Source organism: Pocillopora damicornis, chromosome 8 (genome assembly GCF_964200805.1).
Source record: "Pocillopora damicornis chromosome 8, jaPocDami1.2, whole genome shotgun sequence".
NCBI lineage: Eukaryota > Metazoa > Cnidaria > Anthozoa > Scleractinia > Pocilloporidae > Pocillopora > Pocillopora damicornis.
In genome coordinates this window covers 9,494,321-9,517,960 of record NC_142677.1, presented here as the reverse complement: position 1 = coordinate 9,517,960, position 23,640 = coordinate 9,494,321, and the positions used below count along the sequence as shown (strand labels likewise).

Sequence of the window (23,640 nt, the reverse complement as noted above, 5' to 3'; positions counted from 1 at the left end):
TGAGGGCCCAATGACCTCTGGGTACTATTGCGCAATTTTTCCATTTTGTGGCGGAGGAAAAAAAAAAAAAAACGACAAAAAAACAAAGGCATTTTATGACTGGGCTACCACAGGTATCCCAGTAAAAAGACGACAAAAAAACGAAGGCATTTTATGACTGGGCTAACCGGTATCCCAGTAATAGCGTCCTTGTTCAAAATTGTTTTTTATGAGCTGGATAACAATCATAAAACCAGAATGTTCGGTGTATCGTGGCCGTATGGCAGCCAACTCAACTCAATTTGTTTCAAAAAGGGTGCTGTCTGAAAGAGGCTTGGAGCCAACCCTAAGGAGAAGGAGGCTTGGAGCGAGCCATTCTCGCTTGCAGTCATATGAACACCATGGACACCGCGATTTCGAGGAGATACGAGGAAAACAAACAAAGTTACTTGATATCTGATTTATTCTTGATTATCAGTTTTCCACTCAATCTATATTTTAACAGTTTACTTACAGTTTCGCACCAATCTTACTATGTATTTATTGGCTTTAATGATATACCTAGTTACAATAGTCAGCGCAAAAAAAAGAAGGCACGAATGATTTTTTTTAGACACAAACACGAATTTACAAAATTTTACAAAATATTGACAATATTGCATTTAAAACAAAACGATTTTGCTCTTTAAATTGTTACTTTAAGAGTCATGCAATCAAAATTAAATATATTTTTCTGTTATTCATTCTAATAAAAAACTAGTAAATAAACGCTTTAATTATCCTATTCATTCCTCTAAGTTCCGCAGAAAAGCTAATCCAAAAAAAGAGGCCATTCAGTTTCTTTCTATTCGAAATAGAGTACGAAAAGTATACACAATAAGCATTAGAAATACATGTTGGGGGTAAAACCGAGTAATTTAGTTAGATAAGGACAGAGGACTTTTAATACCGAGCATGCGTGACGTTTAGATGTTTTCAAAATGACGCATACGTAAAGATTTAGGTCCCAATCCCCCTTCCCTCGCGGCCTGCGTCAGGATATCCAGATGCACTTTTGCAACCATTTCTTAAAGCGCTGTCTTTGCACCCCCTCGCCATAGGCTCAACTGTTAATGGTTTCAAGTCCAAAACTGAATCTCTTAAATGGAAAATCAAAATGTATGTCTTCGGTGAAACAAATAACCGTGTCAAAATTCTTGGCGATAACAAAGATTCATTACTTCAAGAAATTTGATATAATCAACATGTACAATTTGTAAAATTTTATTGTTTGAATCCGGACTGAGCAATCAGACACCGTCTTTAGCTGAACAAAGCCACCTAATTATGGCTATAACGAGGATTTGTTTGCATTATTTTTCGTCTTTTTCCCGTAGTTTCCAACAGCCAAATACCAATTTGAATCTTATAGAGACAATAGCGGCAAAATTTCCGCACAGCCTCATCCTACAATATGCATTCAATTCTTGAACAGAGAAAACAATGACAAAAACAATACATTTCCATTAGGAAAACAGATTTGTTTTACAATAGTATGGGGCTGTGCGAAAACTTTACCACAATAGCTTCCATTTGGTTCCAAAAGTATGTTCCTGTATTTGTCCACTCACATTTCATTCTCCTCAAGCTCGAAGAAAACTGTGAGCTTTGTGGAACAGATTGTGAATTGTGAAAAACAAACGTACGAACATATTTTCATGCCAGATGGAGGCTTCTGTGTGTATCATTCTTCAATATCAATCGCAGCGCACGGAACAAAATGATTGCAACCATTTTACTGGCGAGAAACGCATTGACAATTAAGAGCTAGTCTAGTTACAGCAAAACTATTTGATGGATCATAATATCTGTACATGATTAGACTCATCACAAAAAGTAAAGGCATCGAATTAGAAGCTTTCATCTGATTAATCTAAACTTCGTTGATAAGTAGTATTAACGGAAGCAAAACATTCATTCTTTCCTAAGAAATCGTTAAACTAATCGCGCGGACATCAACACTTGATGTACCTTTAATGTACCAACACCACATTGGATAATAAGACGACCTGGTAACGTATGTATGCATGTTTCATCGATTAACTAGGATGAATAAGCCAGTTTCTTACAAACACTTCATTGTCAAAGTTGAGTATGTCGATAAGAAGTTCTTGCAGGAATTTCCCCTTGTCCCTCTCTTTCTCTAACGTAAACTCCAGCATTCACATCTCTTCGAGCAATACTACTCTTGGGAGAGATATTTCCCTCTCGCACTGTCACAGTTTCTATTGGGGAGGGGTCCCTTGGGGGAACATTCTCACTTGGAAGTAAGGACCTTAGCCGGGCTATTTCACAGCGGGCTTCGTACAAGTCAAAGGTTTGCTGGGTGCATTTATCTTTGATGGAACGAACTTCACGCTGCAACAACTTAATACAAAAGAAAAAAAGTCCTGTTATTCCAATGAAGCAAACTAATGAACTCTATACTTTAGACTAAAGACTTGACGAATCTAGTTCATATTATTTGCCCTCTCCTGGAGGAAAAAAAAAACACTCACCACATTCTGCCGAGCTAGGTCGAGCTTTTCGCATTTCAGTCTTGTAATTTCGTTTTTAAGCATCTCCGTTTGTCTGAAGACTGTGTCTAAAAAGCAAATCAGAACACTGGAATCAGGCGAATATCTTAGAAAAGATAAAATTAAATTTCTAGGCGAATTGAAAGACCCAGTCATGAAAACATTCAATGATATAAGTTTTAAGCAAACCATATAATTTTTCTTTGACAATCATCCTCAGTCTGAAGTACGAACTCAAGACCCAGGGCACAGTTTTTTCCCAATATAGACCTCCCGCTCGGTACATAACGCATATTATTGTTTTTTTAGAGGGCACGGTAACGAATCCTGCAATCTGATTGGTTCTTTACCCGGTCAGTATTTTCCTATCTCTGCCCACGGGCCACGGTAACGCTTTCGTGAGTCGCCGTGTACATCTCAACTTTCGTTGCCATTTTTCATAAATATACCTCGTTTTGCCCGCTGGGCAGTATTTTTAAGCAAACACATCGGTCACTACCTCAAGCCGACTTATGAATCCTCTCTTTCTCTCTCTCAAATCAATTTAGTTGACAAAAAAATATTGGTTTCAGAATGAATTTGTATAGGCAATGGTGTCATTACGTCGGTTGACAAGCGGCCTAAAAACCGTCTGCAATTGATTTTAATCATTCACAAAAAGTACTTAGAAAGTTAAAACGTGAGGTATTTGGTTACAGGTAAACTGAACAATGGAACTTTCATTCATTTAATGTCTGAATTTTCTCAAACAATTTGTTCGTAGTAAAAGAGCGAGCGAAGTTTTAATTTCAGTTCGACAATAAATATACGCTCTTGGTGAGTCTTTCAAAGTCCGTTCAATTTGGACATTTGGACCATAAATTGCAGAACAGAAACTGAAGGAATTTATTGAGAAAAGGCCGCATTAAATCCCCTTGTGTCTCGTTGGAGTGTGCCGTTCGAATTCAGTTTTTGTGGAGGAAAGACCAGATTTACACACGCCGTTGCAGCAAACAAACGAGCAAACTCTCACAACTTCAAAATAAAAAATTTGAATTTACTCACAATTACTTTCCTCGCCGTTTACTTAATGAACAGAGGTAAATCTTCGTACATGAATGAATCGTCGATGAGAGTGAATAATACTTTCCGTTATATCATTGATTGTTTTTGAAGAAAACATTGTCGTGACAGTCCTTGCCAAACTAGTTCCGTTGTTTTTCAAATCTTCTTGCGCTTTTTTTTCTTACGCGCTCTCTAATTGACAGGTGTCAGATTGTGGCAGATACTTGTAAAAATAATGTTTCAAAGTTTGTTTGGAAGCCTTTTAAATCATCTTTATCGTTACGGAAATGAAAATGTTTCGCTGAGGCATCTCTCTTTAATTTGCATCACCGCTATTTTAACTACCATTTACTCACTCAAAAATTGTTCAGTTTATGGAAGATCTTGCCGTATTTACTGCCCTAAATCATTCGGGTTCTTTTGGAAAGAATTTCGTCAAGTTTAAAAAACAATAAATATGTTATTTACCGGCTAAGGGTCGGTCCGTATGGTGAAAAACTGTGACCTCGGTCTTGAAAATGCTGCCCTCGGCCTACGGCCTCGGGCAGTATTTTCAAGACCTCGGTCACAGTTTTTCACCATACGGACCTCCCAGCCGGCAAATAACATATATTTCCCTTATTGCACCTAGTAAACTCCTTACCACTGACGGACAAATCCTCAGATGAAGTTAAAGTTTCAGTGTCCAATTTAGGCAGCGACGGAGATCTTTCCTGCATCACCTACAGAAACCACCACGGGTTAGCACGGGTGCATAAATTATTCGCCAAAAGCAGAATGACCATTTGATCGTGGACATTCTTGATTCCGTGTAACAGACCAATAGAATATGAACGACAAAGTTATCGCAGCCTTCAAATATGACAAACCTGTTCAATTCTCTCTGATTCCGGGTCAGTGGGATCAAACATAAGCAGCCCAGGCGGAACCGAGCGAGGCCTGTTATCTGACATATCCAGCAAGGGTGAGACGATGGCTGTTTTCTTCTGCTTTTGCGCGGAACCTGGAACGGTGCTAGCTGCCTGTATGCTTACGGTATTGTTTTGGATATCAGATGCTTTCCTCCGCAGATAAGGAGAACTCGTTGGTGATCGACTAAAATTCAACGGAACGTCACGTTCAACTCTTCCTTCTCGAGATTGGTGGAAAGATTGTGTAGAAGCAGTGCTGTTTTCGGAAACATTTGAACTTGACCGCTGATGACTGACATCCACATTACCGCGGTTTTCGGGGCCCTTTCGGTGACGTGACGGAGACCGATTGTAATTAGTCAGTCGTATTGACTCATCCTGATCATTTTCGGGCCCCGATTGATATCCACCAACATACCGAACTTGATATTCGCCGGCAGTCGAACTCCCCTCGTAAGACACTCGTGAATGCGACGATTTGTCGGTTACTTTGGTCGAAGTCCTATGTAAACGATCGTAACTTTTTAGGGCAGGAACAGATTGAGAATGCGCCATGTTTTGGGGAAAATTTGGTGATAGTCGTGGTGAACTGTTATAATCCGGCGTACTCTTTTGTCCCCGTGGTTCAGGTGTTCGTGAACGAGAGTTATGTTTCCTTGGAGAATGCGCTGGTTCGTCAAGATGTCGAGACATCTCGGATGTGTTCGATTCTGAACTGGAATCGTCCGCGTAAAAAATGGGATTGTTCTTGCTCTGCTCTTGAACCAGAAGCGACTCCATACTCTTACACCGACCATGATTAACTTCTCTGAAAAAAATGTAAAAAGATACGTCAACTTATGTGTTTAAACTTAACAAGTAAATTAAAGAAAAAATAAACAGAATAACAGGTCGAATGACTAAACATCAACATTTATAACTGTGACAAAGATACTACCACATAACTGGTTGATAAAATCTCACGTGGGGATCAGCTCTTTATGACACCAACCTCTCTCCACAGGGAATTCCTCTATACACCAAATAGTTGCAAAACTTCGTTCAGGCGGCCATGTTTGAGTATCAAAACAATTAAAAAAGTGGCTATGTTTATGTCTAAAGAGCAGGATTTCACACTTTTCCCATTTCAATATTTTCTTTTGTTTCAATAAATCAGCACTGCTGTTAACTACGAGAACAAAAATGACTTGGAACAACTGATGGTTGATTATTTAGCAGCAAAAGTGTGTTAGGAGAGTATCACTCTTAGGGTTTGAAAGTACATAGAATTTGGGCTCGATAACTTGTTTCATACGCACAAGAAAATTAATAATAATAATAATTGCCGACGTATTTCTACTTCTTGCCACATGATTGCGATTCCTCACTTACTTTTTGGGCGGCTTTGAGACTTTTTTAGCAGAAAGTAAACCTTGTGCAGATTTCCTTCTTTCCTTACCCTGGATGGAGGAAAATCAAGTATAAGTCGTCAATCAGTAATATCTAGAACGCTTTAAGTTTACTGATGGACGCCAGTGAGTCCAAAGAGTGCGATTTATTAAAAAAAGAGGGCCAAAACAAAAAAGGTACTGTTGTTTCCAACCTTTTTATGCCAGGACTTTGGTGCATTGTCATCTGAGTCAACATCATCTGGTTTTGGGCGCGGTTCCCGCATGGACATGGTGCGGCTCACTTGACTCCTTGTACGTAATACCTTTTTCAGAGATGATAATAGCTTGGCCTTCTGTGGAGCCTAAAGGATCAAGAACAAAACAACTCTGAGTGTCATTGCAAATGGAACAGCCAGATCATTCACAGCGCTTCAAATTATTTTTGCAACCATCGAAAATGAAAAAAGGTGACTCTCAAAAAAAAAATATTCGTTTATGAGTATCATGTCACCTTTCGTACTGAAAATTTAGAGGCAAGTGTTCAGGTTAAGCCACCCTAAAATATCAATCCAAACACAGTTCCTCATCTGGGTTTGTGAAATCAAACTAAGGTTATTAACTCTTGTCTTTTTTTTCCAGCTAATTTTTCTTAATTATTTTGTGCAATACAACTCAATTGCATTTTTGTTTTCTGGGCATAATAGCAAGTATCGTAAGAGCCCAAACAAGCTTCATTAACCTGCGCTTGAAAAAAGGTAGTATCACAACTACTTTAAAGGTTATTGAAAGAAAAAAAAGACTTGGGACGTAGATCGTTGCTTGCAATTTTACCTCCTCTCCGCCTGTGTCAAGTATCAGCGAGTTCTTCTCGATTAAATCATCCGCTAGTCCTCGTAAAAGAGTGGTGCGCGTTCGATCCTGGAAAATAAATAAGCAAAGGAATGAAAAAAAACTTTCTAAAAAATCTCTCCGTGCAAAAGCCTGGAAATACAGTAGTTAGCTTCCTCCATATTATCGCGTATTAAGGTTTAACACTTACCGCTAACTTTGCGAACTCAGCACTGTTGTAAGCTGCCAGTTCAGCATTTATGAGTTTTGTTAACAAAAACTTGCGAAATTCAGGACCCTGGAAACCAACATATGACCATAAAAATAACTTAAATACTCAAAATGCCTTCTTAAAAGAGGTATTTGAAAAACTTACTCTGGTGAAATTTTTGATGAAAATACACTGGTATTAAGATGGAGAATTAGTGACAAGTTCTCTTTAACCTCAGTTTTCGACCGAACAAAACCTCCACAATACTTCAAGCTATGACAAAGTTTTAACAAGAAGCTCATCGTGAACAAACCTTCTTGAAGACGGCAGGATTTGGAAGTTTGGGTCCAAAGTGCGGCACATCTTCACGAGCTGTGATGGAGACCTGGAGTGATAATGGTGAAAAATGTTATAAAAGTTGATTGGTCAGTCAGTAGCCTGGACAAGGACACCTCGAAATTAAGCTTCGAACGACAAAAAACAAGAGTAATTACAACAACCAAACAGAAAAAAGGGTCAGCCCAAAATACAACAACAAACGAAATATCAGTTAAAAATTGGTGGAGTGCTTGTGGCGTGGGAAAAGCGAGTGACCCAGTTGCGATTGGCTTAAGTTTTCATGTGCTCGGTTGAGAGAGTTGCCTTCAGTTTTCTGATTCAATCACAGAGAGTAAGCAAAACAAAAAACAATCCTGGATTACTTTTAATTACTTTTTAAATTACGTTCATTTCGTACACACTGAACGAACAACTGTGAAAATACATCGTTCGTCCAATCAGAGACACGAACGATAGTGCTTCACCATGGAGGGCAACAAAATAATAGCTTCCAAACTTTGAAATGTGTCGGTCAATAAGAAAAATCTCAATGTGTATGAAATAAAAACATCATACCATGGAAAGTATTTGAAAAGTTTTTATCCACTCGTCGTGATGCATAGAAAAAAAACCCACTCGTTCGCTGCGCTCACTCGTTCGTTTTTTTGATGCATCATAACTCGTAAATAAAAATCGTTGGTGCGTGCTTTCCATGGAATAATCTTTATGTGTGTACTTTACCTTGTATCTTGTGTTGCTCGAGTTCGGATCCAAGACTTGTACAACAATGAAGACGTGTAGAAAATGCGATCGGATGGAAACTGGTGAAAATGGCGTGTTTTCCTCCTAAAAGAATTGCAACATAGCTTAGAAAGGTTAAAAACTGAGCAATCTTCGAACATTTCTGTAGTTTTGACTGTTTAACACAATCCATTTTAAGGTCTTTGAGAAACCAACCACAATTCCCGCTTACCTGGAAAACTATAGCAACAATATCATTGCCAATATGCCTCTTTCTTTGAACCTTAAAAGTAAAAAAAAAAATTCGGCTAAACATACAGTGTGCATCTAATAGGCAGATATATCCAGTTGTTGTGTGGCAGCCTTACATCACTGGAGTTGGTCATTGGTTACAAAAAAATACGTCCTAAAGGTCAATTTGTTGTTGTTGTTGTTTTCATACCTGTTGGCTGTCTCCGCTGCTGAATGGCAGTAAGGTTGAAACATGAAACATGATCTCCCTAAAAAGGTGAATCCCAGAGTATAAATAAATTTACCGCTCTTAAAAAAAAAAATTGTGAATGAGGTGTATATCTCAATAGAGTAAAATATGTCTAACTACATAGCCTATATATCAGAGGTTTGGCAAAGTAGGGTAGTATACAATGTCAACTCAAGGTTTCCACATGAAGAAGGTGGGTGAAGTACGTAACGAATAAAGGGGTAAGTTTCTAAAGAAACTGTGGTGCTGCGTCGGTGGGAGAGTATAGCAGGTAATTAGTGTTAACAACTGGGTTGAAAACGTAAATTAGCCACCGTAAAGGGTAAAAAAGCTGACGTTTCGAGCGTTAGCCCTTCGTCAGAGCGATTAATCTAATCGCTCTGACGAAGGGCTAACGCTCGAAACGTCAGCTTTTTTACCCTTTACGGTAGCTAATTTACGTTTTCAACCCAGTTGTTAACACTAATTACCTGAAGTACGTAACGTTTGAATTACGAGATTCAAACATGAAATTATTAAGGAAAGAGTTACTTATGAGTAATAAGAAAATTCCAATTTCTTACTTGGAATCAAACACAGTATGTACTGATGTGTCACCTGTCTGACCATGTTTCACATCCAAGCCTCCAGGAAACCTGTAAATAATGAAAACGAAATGTAAATTTGAGTTAATCATTCATGAAAGAAATGGCTTTTACAAACATCATCCCATAAGTAACCTACATGTAGATAACATGAGCAACTGAGTCAGTGAACTTGTAAGCTTAATGGAGCAGTAGTATTGTAAGGAGACATCATCAGTAGGTCTGGATAAAACTTGTACCCGTGGAACATGCACACAAGTTCACCAATATTTAAAGTTTGTGTGTTAATTTGTTTTACAGCTCACCCTTTGAAATTTCTGAGGCACACCTGATTGCCTAACATCTCCAAGAACTCATTCATGGCAGGACTGTGAGTTCTATTGCAAAAGTACTCCTCTTCAGTAGTCTGAAAATATTGAACAATGAAATTAACATCTTAGCACTTCAAAGTCATTGCATAAAGAGACTAACAATGTGCTAAAGGTTGAATGAATGTTCGTTGGAAGATTATGGTTATCTCAGTTATTGCCACACATGTACATAACCTACATTTTTATTTGCATTTTTACTTGAGCTTCTCAAATAATTTGCTATTCATATGTTGTTAAATTGTTACCTGTCCATATTTCTGGTATATAACTCCAAATTTAAAAGAGTTTGACAGGTTGTGTTCATCATACTTGACAATCAGTTCTGAGGCCTGAGAGTAACACAAACAGATGTCACAAGAAAGAAGAGGCAAAGGCAAAGCAAAGTACCAAAACTGCTACAATCTACCCCTGACTCACAGTTAAATATCACTTTGTCACTCAAATAATATTTGTTAGACAATCAAAATAAATTTCAAGTAACTCATTTCAAAACCATTTTCACATATCATAGTGTACTATTGTAAGCACCATCAGTTTTATTTTGTTACTTTACCTTTGGATGAGCTAAGACTTGAAAATGATCTATATTGTCTGCATCCTCGGCAAGAAGATACTAAAAGGAAAATTGAAAAAATATTTTCCTTGAAAATATTTAATATTGGCCATCTAATTAGCCATCTTTCAGTAATATATTCTTATGTTTATCCAAAACTTTCAAAAAAACAAAAAAAGTTTTTGAGTAGGCCTTTTGTAGCAAAACCTACACAATGATAAGAATGTAAAATTAATGATACTTTCATTCCATGTTTTGTAATTGTTTACTCACCCTAACAATTTCTCTTGGTCCTGGATTGTCAGACACATTCTCTATTGGTAAAATGTCTGCAATGGTCTTTTCAGCAGTTCTAATAAAATGGCAAATTGAAGAAGAGCCTTGATTTACAATGGAATATTCTGCTTTAATATTTTAGAATTTTACATTTTCAAGGGAAATATTGACATTACTTACAATTATAAGTGATAAGGGTAACATCAAATACATGAAAACATTAATACACCTTACAATTAAAAAAATTAAAAAATTGTCCAGATAGAAGTACATTCTGTATTTTAGTTCAAACAAAAGCATCCTAGCAAATGACCACATTGAAAAGTGTCTATGAGATCAAAATCTGTATTGTATTTAAAAAAACCAAAACAAACACCAAAAACAAGAATAGTTTGAAAAGGGAAATGAACCTTAAAATGACTCTGAATCCTTGGGTATCACAACCATCAAGTTTCTCAATTTCTTGCTTGACTGATAAGATAACAGGACCAAGTTTTTCATCATCACAGATGAAGTTCAGATGTTCCTAAAATGTCAATAAATCAAACATTGGAAATTAAATAGAATTAATACATTTTGCAATTAAAGCTATTCTGGCATTAATATGGTGAGTCAAGAAAACAAATTAAGTAAACCATACTGCAACTTGTTTTAAGTGTGGATTAGTGTGGATAAAGTGTGCATAAACTTTTAGTTGCTTACCTGTGTGTTTGAAACACTACATACAAGAAAAAATTTTTTTCAAACAAGCATGGTGTAAGGAAGCATAGTACAAAATACCTTTCCCATGAAGTCTCTTCTGTAGCTTTGAATTACATTATTCATCTCTATCCTGCAGTCAACAGCCCTGTGATCTGTATTGCTGACATGTCTGTGGTTGCTTCCCTCCAACCAGTATTCACCTCCAACAGGCAGAACAACTAATGGATATGGTCCTCCAGCTGCCAAAACCTACAATATGTGAATGAAATATATGTTACAAACAAATAGGAATACAATATGTGATACAGACAAGTAAAATACATTTGTATAGTTAATAACATGATTTCGAGTGCAATTTAGTGTTAATAAGCTTTACAAGGGCTTATTTAAACCAAATTGTACATAAATCAAGTTGCTACTTATTAATAATTTACATGGAAAAGGCATCCCAGAAAGTCACGACAGTCAAAATTTTGACAGTGTGTGGCCACTATTTGTAGTTTGTACTCATGTTACAACTTTGCACCTGTATTATAACTTTGCACTTGTGTTACATGAAAATGCACTAGTTTTCAGCTAATTAGATACACATTTTTTCATGTTTATTATCAATACATTAAGATAGATAGAGAGTAATGGTTCACTTTATCCAGTCAACCTTCTGAACAACTAGCCAGCAAATTATAAATTATCAAACTGACTGGGAAAGCTCAAAATGTCTACATATCATTTATTTGCTAACCCTAAGCATCCTAAGCAAGTAGAAATACTAATTTTGCTAAAAGTGAAATATATATATATACCTGTTTTCAAAAACATTGCAATATTGAAAATATATATTAAATATATGTCTTTTGTTTTCTGATCAAAAAGTGTCTTTTGATGAGGAAACAAAAGTTGTATATATTTCATATATTTTTTTCAAATTGCACCATTTTTGAAAATGGGCGTGTGTGTATAAATAAAATATCTGAGCAATGCTTAAACAAGTCACCTCCTTAATAGGGTCTAAATCCGTCATTTTTAAGACTTCCTCTTCCTCTTCGTCGTCACCTTCTGCTTCCTCTTCTTCTTTTGAAGTATCACTCTAAAGAATTTGAACACAAAACATTGCATTAAAGACTGATTTCAGGATGAGATTCATAAATAAGTGTTGAAATAAGTGACTGGGACACCCATAGGGAAGTAGAGAGTAGATAGCCATTTACATCCTGTACATGGCTCTCATATATCAGAACCAAGATTATTTAGGAGGTAATGTTTATGATCTTTAAGGTTGAGGTGATGTAACAAAGTATATATATATATATATATATATATATATATATATATATATATAATTTTCGGGCCTATTGCAGATAGGTTTTAGTTTAAAAATTTTTCCACTTTGAAATGGTTTTAATCTAGTATTCCAGACTAGATCTGAATCTTTATGGACAGTGGTAATATACCATTCAGCCTAATAAAGGGAATTATCTTCTTGAGCTGGAAAATATTTAAACAAGAAATTTTTGAGTGACCTCTTCAGTTTCCTGTTGATTGTCTTTCCCTGGCAAAGGCAAAAGTGGTAAAAATGGAGATTTCTTGCTTGGAGGAAATTCAGCTCTCTGGGTGTCGATCCGATTTGCCTGTTAAGTTATAAAGGAAAAAGTTTTTGTCAAAAAAGTAAAAACAAACAAACAAACTAAAAACAACAGGGAGTTGTGATAAATCAGTGTAACAACCAACTAGTAGAGCAATCCATCTTCCAAACTTGACTTGAACAATTTTTGATAATATTTATACTAATTAATACAATACAATTTAACGTTGACTGTTTTCCTGTGAGTACCGATACTTCTGTATCAGTTGTCTTTTATCTTTAATACATGTCACAGCAAGAAAAACATTAGCAAAAGAAGCAGGTAGAACTAATTGTACTCTTCACACAATTTCATGCATTCATTACAACTCACCGTAGCAATAATTAAATCAAATACAATCTCATGTTCTTTCTGTGGATTGAAAGATAAAAAACATTCAAGCTTACATAAAGGTACAGCTAACTTCTGACTTGCAATAGGATAACTAGTATTAACTAGTGGGACTTAATGGAGATGTAAATCAAAACATGGATAAACAACAACCATGCTCTGCACTATTTCAGGGCACTCCTTTTCTTCAAACCCCTTCATGATCTATACAAACTGCATGCTCTTGGAAGTTAGTATAATCATTACTGTTGCTATTTATAGTAAAAGCAAATAGTTAGCAATTACTCTCTAATGTGGAGGTATACATCTACCATTTACACGGACATAAGATGAATATTCAGTTTCTAAAACTGAATACTTGGTGAAAAAAATATTAATGAGTGCCTTTTGTGCACTGGAAGAAAAAAAAACTCTTTTGACTAATAAGATAATGCTGTATGGAAACATTAATATGAATAAAACAACCACTTAAAATAAAAAAGGTAGTGAATCTTTCATCAGTGTGTTGGACATGTATAATAATTCCCTTAAACTTTGTTGGTAACTCATTTATCTATCTATGACATGTAATTAGTCTTGTGGTTTTCATTGTTGTGGTAATGATATTTGCTTCAGCAGACACATATTCTCATTTACATCTAGATCTTAGGCACTACTCAGTAAGAATATGTGGACTATTCACATCAGAATTATCATTTTTGGAAAAAACAGATACACATTTTAGAAAGAGGGGATAATTCACTGCATGTCACTTTTAGGTATTTGATACGTTTTGCTCTATGTTAACATACAACATTGCAAGTCTGCCATATTAAAACACATAAGTTGGCTCCACAGTTACAGAGAAAATGCAGTATGGTCACAAGTTTGGAACTGTTTATTGTGTAAATGAGAATTTACAGGTTTAACACAACAAATTTCAGGTAGAGAAGAATAAGGTAAATAAGTAGTGAGTATCTTAAGATTATTTTCCATTCAAAAGCAGTGGAATGTAAGCTAATGTGGTCATGAACATATAGATATATTTTTCAAAACTATGTACTTATATCTTCCTATTTGTTTCATTATAACATACCATTTCCATTCCAGGCTCAATGAGAGGCATAGTCCCCAGATAGAACTAGGTACTGCACCACAAAAAACTGTTGCTTGTCTATATCTCATAGCCTTGCCCTGCAAGAAAACAAGTAAAAAATATAGGTCCAACACACATGAAATGCACTATGACAAAACTTGTCCTAGTCAAACAATATAACTTCAAAGAAAACTCCCTATGAAAACAAATAAACAAAACCAGCTGCTTCTTATGTAATGTAAACACTATCTATGGTCACACTTGAGGTAAATGAAGTCATACTAATGCGTGTATGGTTTACAGGAAACTTCTGTGGTTGACTAAAAATCACTTAGAGCAGACAAAACAGTCAATATTGCAATCCATTTGTAAATATGTTTTGACTGACGCAAGAGGCAACTAAGTGTGGTGCAAAACAAAGCCAAAATTGAAGTTCTTGTCAGGGAAATCCCTTTGATAATGTATTACATCTAGTTTTTCATGCCAGTTTGTTACCTCACCAACTAATCAAGGGCAAAAGAGCTTTCTTTCTACTCCTTGATCAATATTGAAGCCCTACCAAATTCTTATTAAACTGAGATGCAACATCTGCACATTATTCTGAACATAACTTTAAACTGACGTCATCAGTAAGTCAGTTGACACTGCTTTTTTCAAAAAGGAATTGTAGGTTCTCTGTTCAGAGTATTTCAGTTTATTAAATAATTACAAACCCATTCCTGCTAGTCATGACTATTTCAGAATAGCTTACACATACACCAACAAAATCTTTTTTAGCCAATTTTGAATAACTTTTCTCACATATACTGTACCATATGGACAATTTATGTTCACAAACCCATTGCACTTTTAAAATTTGGCGAACAGTGTTCTGACTTCTAGATACATACAATATTTTAATCATTTGAATAGTTTTCTCAAAACCTCTTTGATGAGAAATTGACAAGGTCATTATCAGTCTTAAAATAGCATCACTTCCAAGTATACAATGATTCCCTAAACTTCTGAGTGATTTCTTAGCTTCCATCTACAAGGTACTTATAAAAAGTGGCAAGATCTTTACAATTTTATTCATTTTTGGTCCAATCAATTCTCATTAAGCACATCAAACTTTTGCTCACAAAATGCTAAGTTCCTCTATACTTCAAATCAAGGATTGCCATACCACTCAGTTCCTCAGAAAATACCGAGGTAAGCATATTCTAAATTCGTTACTGTAAGGTTTTTTTGTATTCACCAAGAAAGTAGACATAACTTGGAACTGTCTGAGGTGCTTTTGAATGGTAACAGCTTCTTTGATCTTGTTTTTTATTGCAAGTAACAACAATTCTTAGACAAGAAACATGTATGAATCTTCAAAGAAAAAATGTCTTGCAAACTGAGATGTTCAAGTGTTCTACTCACTATTCATCAATGAGAAGAAGATAAGGAAAAATATACTTTCTCAATTTTTCTATTGCTTGCTGGTACCACTTCATCTTGTGACATTAAATAATGAATGGATGAAAATATTCACCACAGAGATGGGGGAATGAAATTGTGTGCATCCAAAAATTAAAACCAATCTTAAATGTGGAACAATGAATGTACTCAATAAGGAGATAGCAAGACAATGAATCATCAGAGAAAAACCTACCTAATAGTTTGGATGAAACACAAAATAAGAATCAACATTTCACCACATAGCTGCACATAGCTGAATTTAGGCTTACATACTGAGTAGTTACACTATACATTTCACTTTCTTTGATCAAAAACATGAGATCATGTCACTTAAACCTAATACTGTAAGTCAGATTGTTAATAGAGATGATCAACCTGTAAATAAAGCCAATGCAAATTTACACTTTACAAAGTTAAATGCTTTTAATTGTTCCTCTTAGTCAAATTATTTTCATGATTTTCCCATGGGGAAACTTAAACAAAAACAGCAAAGTTTAGCTAACAATGATAGAACTTCAATTATTATTAAACAAAGGTGAAATCACATTGAGTATTTTAAGAAGATTACAGGTTATCAGTAAATGCATGTCGATAAAGGCATCTAAGAAAAGTGTAGCATTGCTATGGACCTCAGGGCATACACCAAACCATGAATTCCTCGGCAGAATGTGCAAATCGCCGAACAAAGAGCCTATTGTGCTAAGAAATAGATGTAATTAAGCTCTTTCCCGCTCCTTACGAAGGGAATTAAGTTGAATACGGAAGACATCATAGCTAATTTCATAAAATCTTGGTAGTCGATGAGTGAGCAGAATTGAAGACATCAAGCCGGATAATTTGGTAGATTTTCGAACTAAGCCGTCATGCAGAAAATACCTCTTTTACCAAGAACAATCGATTCGAATTTGATATCAAGCAAAAAGTTTAAATTAACTTCGGAAAGTCGCCAAACTAATAAAATACTTTACTTCGCTTTCTTCAGGAGAGCAGCAGTAAGAAATGTTGTTTTTAAAAACATTCCCGCTGATTTATTTAAAGCTAAACAAACTAATAGCTGCAATCAGAACGCAAACTATAAGCGTAAATTTAACAGATAAACATGGCAAACTCTCTCTCTCACTTACCGTCAGTTCGGGCAAGAGTCCGTATGGAACAATTTCAAAGCTAAACCTTCCCGTTAAGACTTTAAGCCTTAAAGAATACCGCGTAACACCTCGAATAAAGGTCACGAAATTTCCTTTCGGCAAATATACCACTATGATGTTGCCGCGCCGCTTGCATGCATTAGTGCTCACCGCAAATTTGTTACACAAATATTTAACTGCCAATCAACATGGACACAATGAAATGACATAAAATGTCTACTCAAGTACGAAAAAGCACTCGAGGAAAGCAGCGCAAGCCGTCAACCTAAGATTGGTCCTACTTCGACAATTTTTTGAAGTTTTAACGACTGAATCTCAGGCAATATCGTAAATTACTTATACCCCGAAGCGAAAGAAACGAAATTACACCTTCTGAAGTCGTTAGTGATTTCTTTGTCTTCAATATAATTAGAGTAAACTACATGTAAAACTCTAGCAGGGACACGAAACAAAAGGAATCCACAATATTGACGAACAGACTGCCCTAGCCTGAAGTATGCCGTAGATAGTGCAACAAAATGACCATCATATGAACTACGGGAGAAGAAGTAACAAATGGCAAATTTCGTTGTTATTTACCAAAATCACATACCTTAAGTGTAATCAAGCTGAAAAGGGATAGAAAAAGAAACATAAGCCGGTCAAAAGCGCAACAAACGAAAGAAAAGTCGCGATGAACTTCAACACGAATTTTCTTGACGAGGATTCTACTATAAATAGCCACTGACCTGTATTGATAAGGCACTGCGGGAGCTAATAAGTCGGGTTGGGACTGGCCCTAATCAATTCGATCGCGTTCGTCAAATTTGAAATAACGCAAGGATGGATTTCATCAGTTACTCTTCAATTCTCTCCAAAAATCAAGAATTGTTTAAAAATGTAGCTTCACCCAAAAATTCCTGGAGTTGGTCTAAACCAGTTACGGAAACGTGACTAACACAGGGAGGGTTTCGTCAATAGCAGTCCCATATCACATTATGATGGGTGTCGCCAATGGAGACACTGTAAACATTAACTTTCCTTCTCATTAACGTATAGTTTAGTTTAATTAAGCCTTCCTCCTTTTCCATGGTCAGTCTATCTTTGATCACAAAGGCAACTTCTCGGAATGACTTCGTTCAAGCGGATTATTTTTCTATGAACAAGATTTTTACTAATAAAACTTCTCTTTTTGGCATCGTGATTCTTTGTCTGTTGACATTTTGAGACTCAATATCTGCAATATCCGTGAGAAAACTTAGTGCATCATGGAAAACTTCAAATTTCAATAACAAATCATAGCAAATATCACTCTAACGCCTCAGGTCAAAAGCAATTTTTGGTGAAAATTACTGCAAGCGATTAAAGCACGTGTTTATTGCCTCCAAAACTAGTCAAATTGAGAAAAAACAATCCCTTATCAGCTTACGACTGTTATCTTCTTCAAATTGTAACGCATAAAATTTAATTTCATGGAACTTATTGTTATTCCTTTGCAATAAGTGATTTTCATTTAAAAGCACAGAGTGTTATTTTTAGAATTCCATTTTCCTAAAATAGAAGTTGCGTATTTTCAACTTGATCACCTAAGCACTTTTCAGTTCGAGTGATGTGGCTCGTGGATTGAAATGGTCACTACAGAATAAAAGCAAATTAATCAAAATTTGGATAAACACTGACATATCAAGCATTAACACTTATTTCCCACAAGTTACTTCACTTTAGTTTTAGGTCCATGAAGATACAAGCAAGCTGAGAATTGTGTTTTGACAAGTTATCAAATCGAACAAGTCAGCATTTATGTGAATAATTATAACTACAGACGTAATCCGCTTTATTTTGACAATCTGATAATAGATAAACAGGGCGAATGTGATAAAACATTCTGGAGTTCTCTAGTAAAAACGGACAACAACTTATTTGCTCTCAGTTTGATACAGTTTTAATAACCTTTGTGATAACGGTGAAGAAGTAAATTAATATACACTTAAATCATTTCAGTGTCATCGGACATTAACTCTCTAATGTGGTGAATACAGAGGTTAACGTTCATTTCAAACCAGTATATGACTCTTTGGTTACTTTAACTAAGCATAAAGTGGGTGAAAGGGTGGAAGAACCTACAGCACGCACCGAACGAGGATTCATCATGTGCATCTGTAATGAATCAGTTTTTGCCAGCCAGGTCCTCTAGGTACCAATGTACACGTCCGGGAGCTCAATGGTGTCCAGTCATGACATTTAGTATTATATGTAAACATTGAAAAAATGTATACAGTGGTAAAATCTGACGGAAAAAACTGAACCTAGTTCAAACGAGACCAAGTTGACCTTAAAAGTGCTAATTAACTGATGGACACTGCTTCGTGTGGCGAGGCAAAAGAATTCATCACTGCCGCCGATGAAGAGAGGCGCTCGGCCTGGTCTCTCTCTCTTGGTTAGCGTGAACAACGATTTTTTTTTCATGATTTGCCATTATTTTTTTATTTGCAAACAAAGACATACTGTTTACAACTAACAATACCTAAAAACACTTAGGGCGCTCAAGATACAATACTTAAACTAATCACCACGTACAGTACAATACGCTCAAACAATGAAAAACTACACTACTTCCTGTCAGATATGTTTTCTTCCATCGACTGAGTTTGACGTGATCGTGGTCGAGTACCCTAAGAAAGTTTTCTTCAGCGATGACTTTATTCTAGTGATTGGAATAACCTAGCCAAGCGTTCATTTCAAACTCTCGGTAGCCTTATTAAATCACTCCACTTATAGGAAGGAATATTGGAAAACCCTTTCTATATCTATATAGGTACTATAACAAAGAAAATAAAAAGTCTCATAAAACCCTGGTCATAGCATTAACAACCAAATGCATGCTCCTAATTGGTTTTTGTAATGCCCTTCCCATGCGCCACCCCAAACACTTCTCAGCTGTGACTCTTCTTTTGTCAGTTGCCGATCATACATGGATTAAGATTGAGAAATTGGGCATTTCAGACCATCCTCATGAAACAGTTGAGTTGCCGGAGAAGCTTGGATATTTAAAGAAAACGCATGGCAACTTTGGTTTGACTGAAATTATCATTTATTAGCTATAGCCTGGTCCAACGTTATTGGGAATACGCAAATTGACGCAGAAGTATTTTATCAACTGCCAAACTAAAAAAAAAATATTTACAATGCATTGGATTTAAAGTAAGTTTAAGATAGAATAAATGTAGAGGATTTAACATTCAACCTGTTGCACGGTCGTTTGCGAACAATAATCGTTTATGACAACTCTCCTAGATTTTGCTTCGCTCTGTGCATGAATGTTGCCGAGCAAACGATGGAAATTAGATGTCCGAATTTGTAACTGAGTAGCTCATCAAGATGTACCAAAAATAGTTAAGGATTAGCTCTATAAATAGAGGAGAGTTCTAATAATAACGTCTCTGTAGTCAGTTACGTTCGCAATGAACACTTTCCCTCATGTAATTTCCAACTATCGCGTAAATCCGTAAGTGCAGAATGGAATATAAATTGTCTGCTATCAGTGGCTACGCATGTTGTGAGTGAGAAGATATCTAAATAAGGTTATAAATATTCAGGGCTGTATAAATTTGTCGTGTGCTATTTCACCGAACTTAACGGTAGGGTGTTCAGCTATATACAAGTTGGCCAAAGGTGAAGGAGGTCTTTTGCATGGCAAAAAGTCAGACTTTTGAAAAATTCAGAATCGTGTGATGTCTTATTAATGAAAATAAGTTTTTCAAAACTGTGAAAATTCACGGCATCTTCCTCTATTTTCCCTTTGGAACGCCCTAGCAACAGCTGCCTCACCAAAGTTTTTTTTTTTAAACCCTGATTACAATCTAACATCAGTATGCATACTATCCGTGTTATTCTCCATATTTATCGTAAGATTCTGTCAAGGAGAATTTGTTTTTAACAGTAACGCGTTTCTTTAGTTGGTGATCATTTCCTTTATTCTCGTGATCTTAGTGTGTGATTTGGGAATGATTTTGTGAAGAGAAATTAGTTGCTAGTCACGCGTAGGGGTCATAGGGTGAAAGGTATGGACTAGAAAAAAATAAAACAAAAAAGGTATAAAAAAAGTGTTACCCTTTTGACTCCACCTTTGACACGTGCTGCAAATTGTATGAAATACAGAGTTTACACTGCAGAACCGGTGGTTGTTGCTTTCCGGCGTTTATTTGTCGGTAAACATAGATTTTTATTGCAAAACCTATACGTAGCATGGACTTAATCATAGAGCAAAATGAGGCCCGCTGAAGGTATTCCTTAAAGCGAGAAATCAGCTCCCTTCAAACATCGTCTTCTCGCCCAGTTTATCTTACATCTACACATCAACTATGCACAATGAAGATAACTACAATATGAGGAGCCACTAAAACGCATGCGTTGCATTGTGATCGTGACATTCGGGTGGCAAAGTGATCAGATCTGATATTATGAATGCTTCAATGGCATATTAGTGGTTAGCTATTAACTTAAATATACAACTGTACGATGTCAATTATTCTATATTTTAAAGGAAAACAACTGTTTCTGCTTCAAAAGCAGAGATTTAGTACCCGTTTACTTTTTCTCAGCGTATTTTTTATTTTTTTTTCTATATTTGTGGATATGTACAACGTCGAAGCTTGTTATGGTATCATTCAAGTGCATTCTATTTTTGTTGAGTTCTTATGCCTTAATGTAAAACAGGGAAATAAATACACCCGTTTGGCTAGAATTTGACGAATGACTGTAACCAATAGCCAGTGAGAAAACAACGCGCAATAATTCACTTTGTTACTGACCCACAGTGACCTACACGATTAGTGGTACTGAGCTACGATTCGGTTGAACATTTTTAAATATACAACATACCACTCACCTCTACAAATGCATGACATGAAAAGGGCCATGTTCGGAACAAACTTATGATGGATACGTATACTGACTTGAAGTTCGTTAGGATACGTATACTGACTTGAAGTTCTGTTAGTCACCTTGTAGCGCTCGGTCTCGGCACACACTTCTCACAAGGTATTCCGTGTTACTAATCATGAGACATCACTCCTTGCAGGCGCCAGGCGCCAGGCCGCTCCGCGCCTATACTCATTAGCGCGTCACTATTATTAGGAGCACAAGCTGGAGTGTTTAGAATATACATATTTAATGCACACAGTAGGATATCTAACATCTAAGACAAGATCTAAAAACCCTTAAACCTGAATGGTTCTTAGCTTGAAGCGGAAATGTAGATCGCCTTCCTGAGAAACGCCCCAAACAAGAGCGTGGGAAGTGTGGCCGCACACCACTACTTCAAATAAATTGAAGTACTTTTATTGATGAGTTACTTCGCAGTAATTTCTAGAACAAGAATAGGGCATATTGAGTCTGCGTAACTACCTTTGTACTAGATAATGATCTAGACAAGGTTATTGTCGTGCGCTACTAAAACATGAACATAAACTAGTATTTCTAATCGCTTCTGGTGACGGTGAATTACCCCAAGTGACGAGTTCTCTAACCTCCTCACGGTACAATATTCTGATACCTTCCTCTATAACTGTGAATGTTAACGCTATACTATAAGGGTTAATCTTATCTTTAGGGCCGAGTCACTTCACAACGAAAAAGGAAAAAAAAATTAAACAGAAAAACAAAACAAAAGAACTAGAATAAGAGATACAGATTGGGACTAGAATTGGTATAATAAAAGAAAAACATTGTCAAAACAGTGGCGTCACGTGTATCATCGCATTTCTATGGCTTCTAATGATGAAGTGCGAAGCCTACAATCAAATTTTAGAGATCGATGGTAAACAAATAACATCAAGGTATTATAGAATGAAGTCTCGAATGATTTTCCAGATTGCATGCACAAATCTCTGACTCAACTTCACCTCTCTTCTGTTTAGGAATGTCAGCCTATGTCTACATTCTCTGAATATTCAACACCGCAACATACATAATTTTTATTTAGAAATTTTCGTATGTATCCACGTTTGAGTAGAGAAGGAAAGAAACCTCTTTCCGAGAGGAAAGGCGTCAGCTTTTAACTCGTAAATATTTGGTAATTGTTTCTTTTACGCGACTTGTCTCGTTGGGTTATATCAAGAAACCTGCAGATATATTTCCCCGTCGAGACCGAATTTTGATGAAGAACTTAAATCTGATTTATACCTTGGCTTTAGTGGTATCGCGGAGACTTTTGATGGTGTTTGTGCAATCGCTTGAGGGCTAACTGAACGAATAGGTAGACAGGATCAAATCCCAAAACTTAAATTTACAGAGAGTAATAGATAAGAATTCCCAGAGGTTTTTCATTGTGTCCCGGAACTTAGCTATATATCAGGGCAAAATATACGGCTGACTGACACTGTTTGATGGATAAGCCATCCCTGTACTGCGTGGGCACCACCGTAAATAGCATGATCGATATAATTTCGCTGATTTGCTTCTATCACTATCAGGCAGCGTCATTTTTCGAACAGCTCAGATGACTAAGTTTAAATGAACGTTCTGCGGTATAAAAAATTATTTTGAAGAGAAAATGCAAACAGATGGTAGTCTCTTTCCCGAACTATATTGGCTTTAAGATCAAACTCCGCATTTGATATCAGCCTTCAATAGCTGTTGGCATTACCTTCCAAATAGGATGATATTACCTTGATTGTCTAAATAAAGAAATTTCCTCTGGTGGAAGCTCATTGTATTTGGATGAGAAGGAAGTATAGTCTTGAAAACTTATTCCTTGTTGCTATTTAAATCAGGGAAATAAAAGGATCCTAAAATGTTACAATGAGGCCAGCACCGGCCACGGGAAACGGAAGAGTCGTTGTAAATGCACATGAAACAAAACTAACACTAATTACTGATAACAATTTTTAGACTTCAACGGAGGAAAGTTAAGAAGCAAACAATTTTCACACAAACCACATCACCGTAAGCATCTCAAAAATGTGGGCGATTTGAAACGTTTTTTTTCATCTGCATGATGGCTAGACAACAAAAACCTTCATTGACCAAAAAAAGTGTTAACCACATTTAATTTGGTATTGGTCCATGTGCTAACGACACACCTTATTTTCCTGTCAGATT

General features: G+C 36.2%; 1 protein-coding gene across 4 annotated transcripts; it reads right to left on the bottom strand.

Moving 5' to 3' along the window:
- Nucleotides 1-424: 424 nt before the first annotated feature.
- Nucleotides 425-21,641, bottom strand: LOC113674558 (uncharacterized). 4 transcript variants are annotated; one of them, XM_027191036.2, is made up of 24 exons: nt 21,428-21,641; nt 13,973-14,070; nt 12,880-12,918; nt 12,445-12,552; nt 11,919-12,011; nt 11,003-11,173; nt 10,633-10,748; nt 10,220-10,298; nt 9,947-10,006; nt 9,639-9,722; nt 9,328-9,428; nt 9,002-9,073; nt 8,400-8,457; nt 8,190-8,240; nt 7,958-8,062; nt 7,212-7,283; nt 6,899-6,985; nt 6,691-6,777; nt 6,072-6,221; nt 5,861-5,928; nt 4,448-5,297; nt 4,222-4,300; nt 2,517-2,602; nt 425-2,385 (listed from the first exon to the last, which is right to left on the bottom strand). In XM_027191036.2, the coding sequence occupies exons 2-24, from the start codon at nt 14,000-14,002 to the stop codon at nt 2,101-2,103; spliced, it is 2,931 nt and encodes a 976-aa protein (XP_027046837.2). In that variant the 5' UTR covers nt 14,003-14,070; nt 21,428-21,641; the 3' UTR covers nt 425-2,100. The 4 variants fall into 4 exon arrangements, with proteins under 4 accessions (XP_027046837.2, XP_027046834.2, XP_027046836.2 ...); XM_027191033.2 differs by lacking the exon at nt 21,428-21,641 and adding an exon at nt 17,153-17,293; XM_027191035.2 differs by lacking the exon at nt 21,428-21,641 and adding an exon at nt 16,540-16,838.
- Between the last annotated feature and the right edge of the window lie 1,999 nt (nt 21,642-23,640).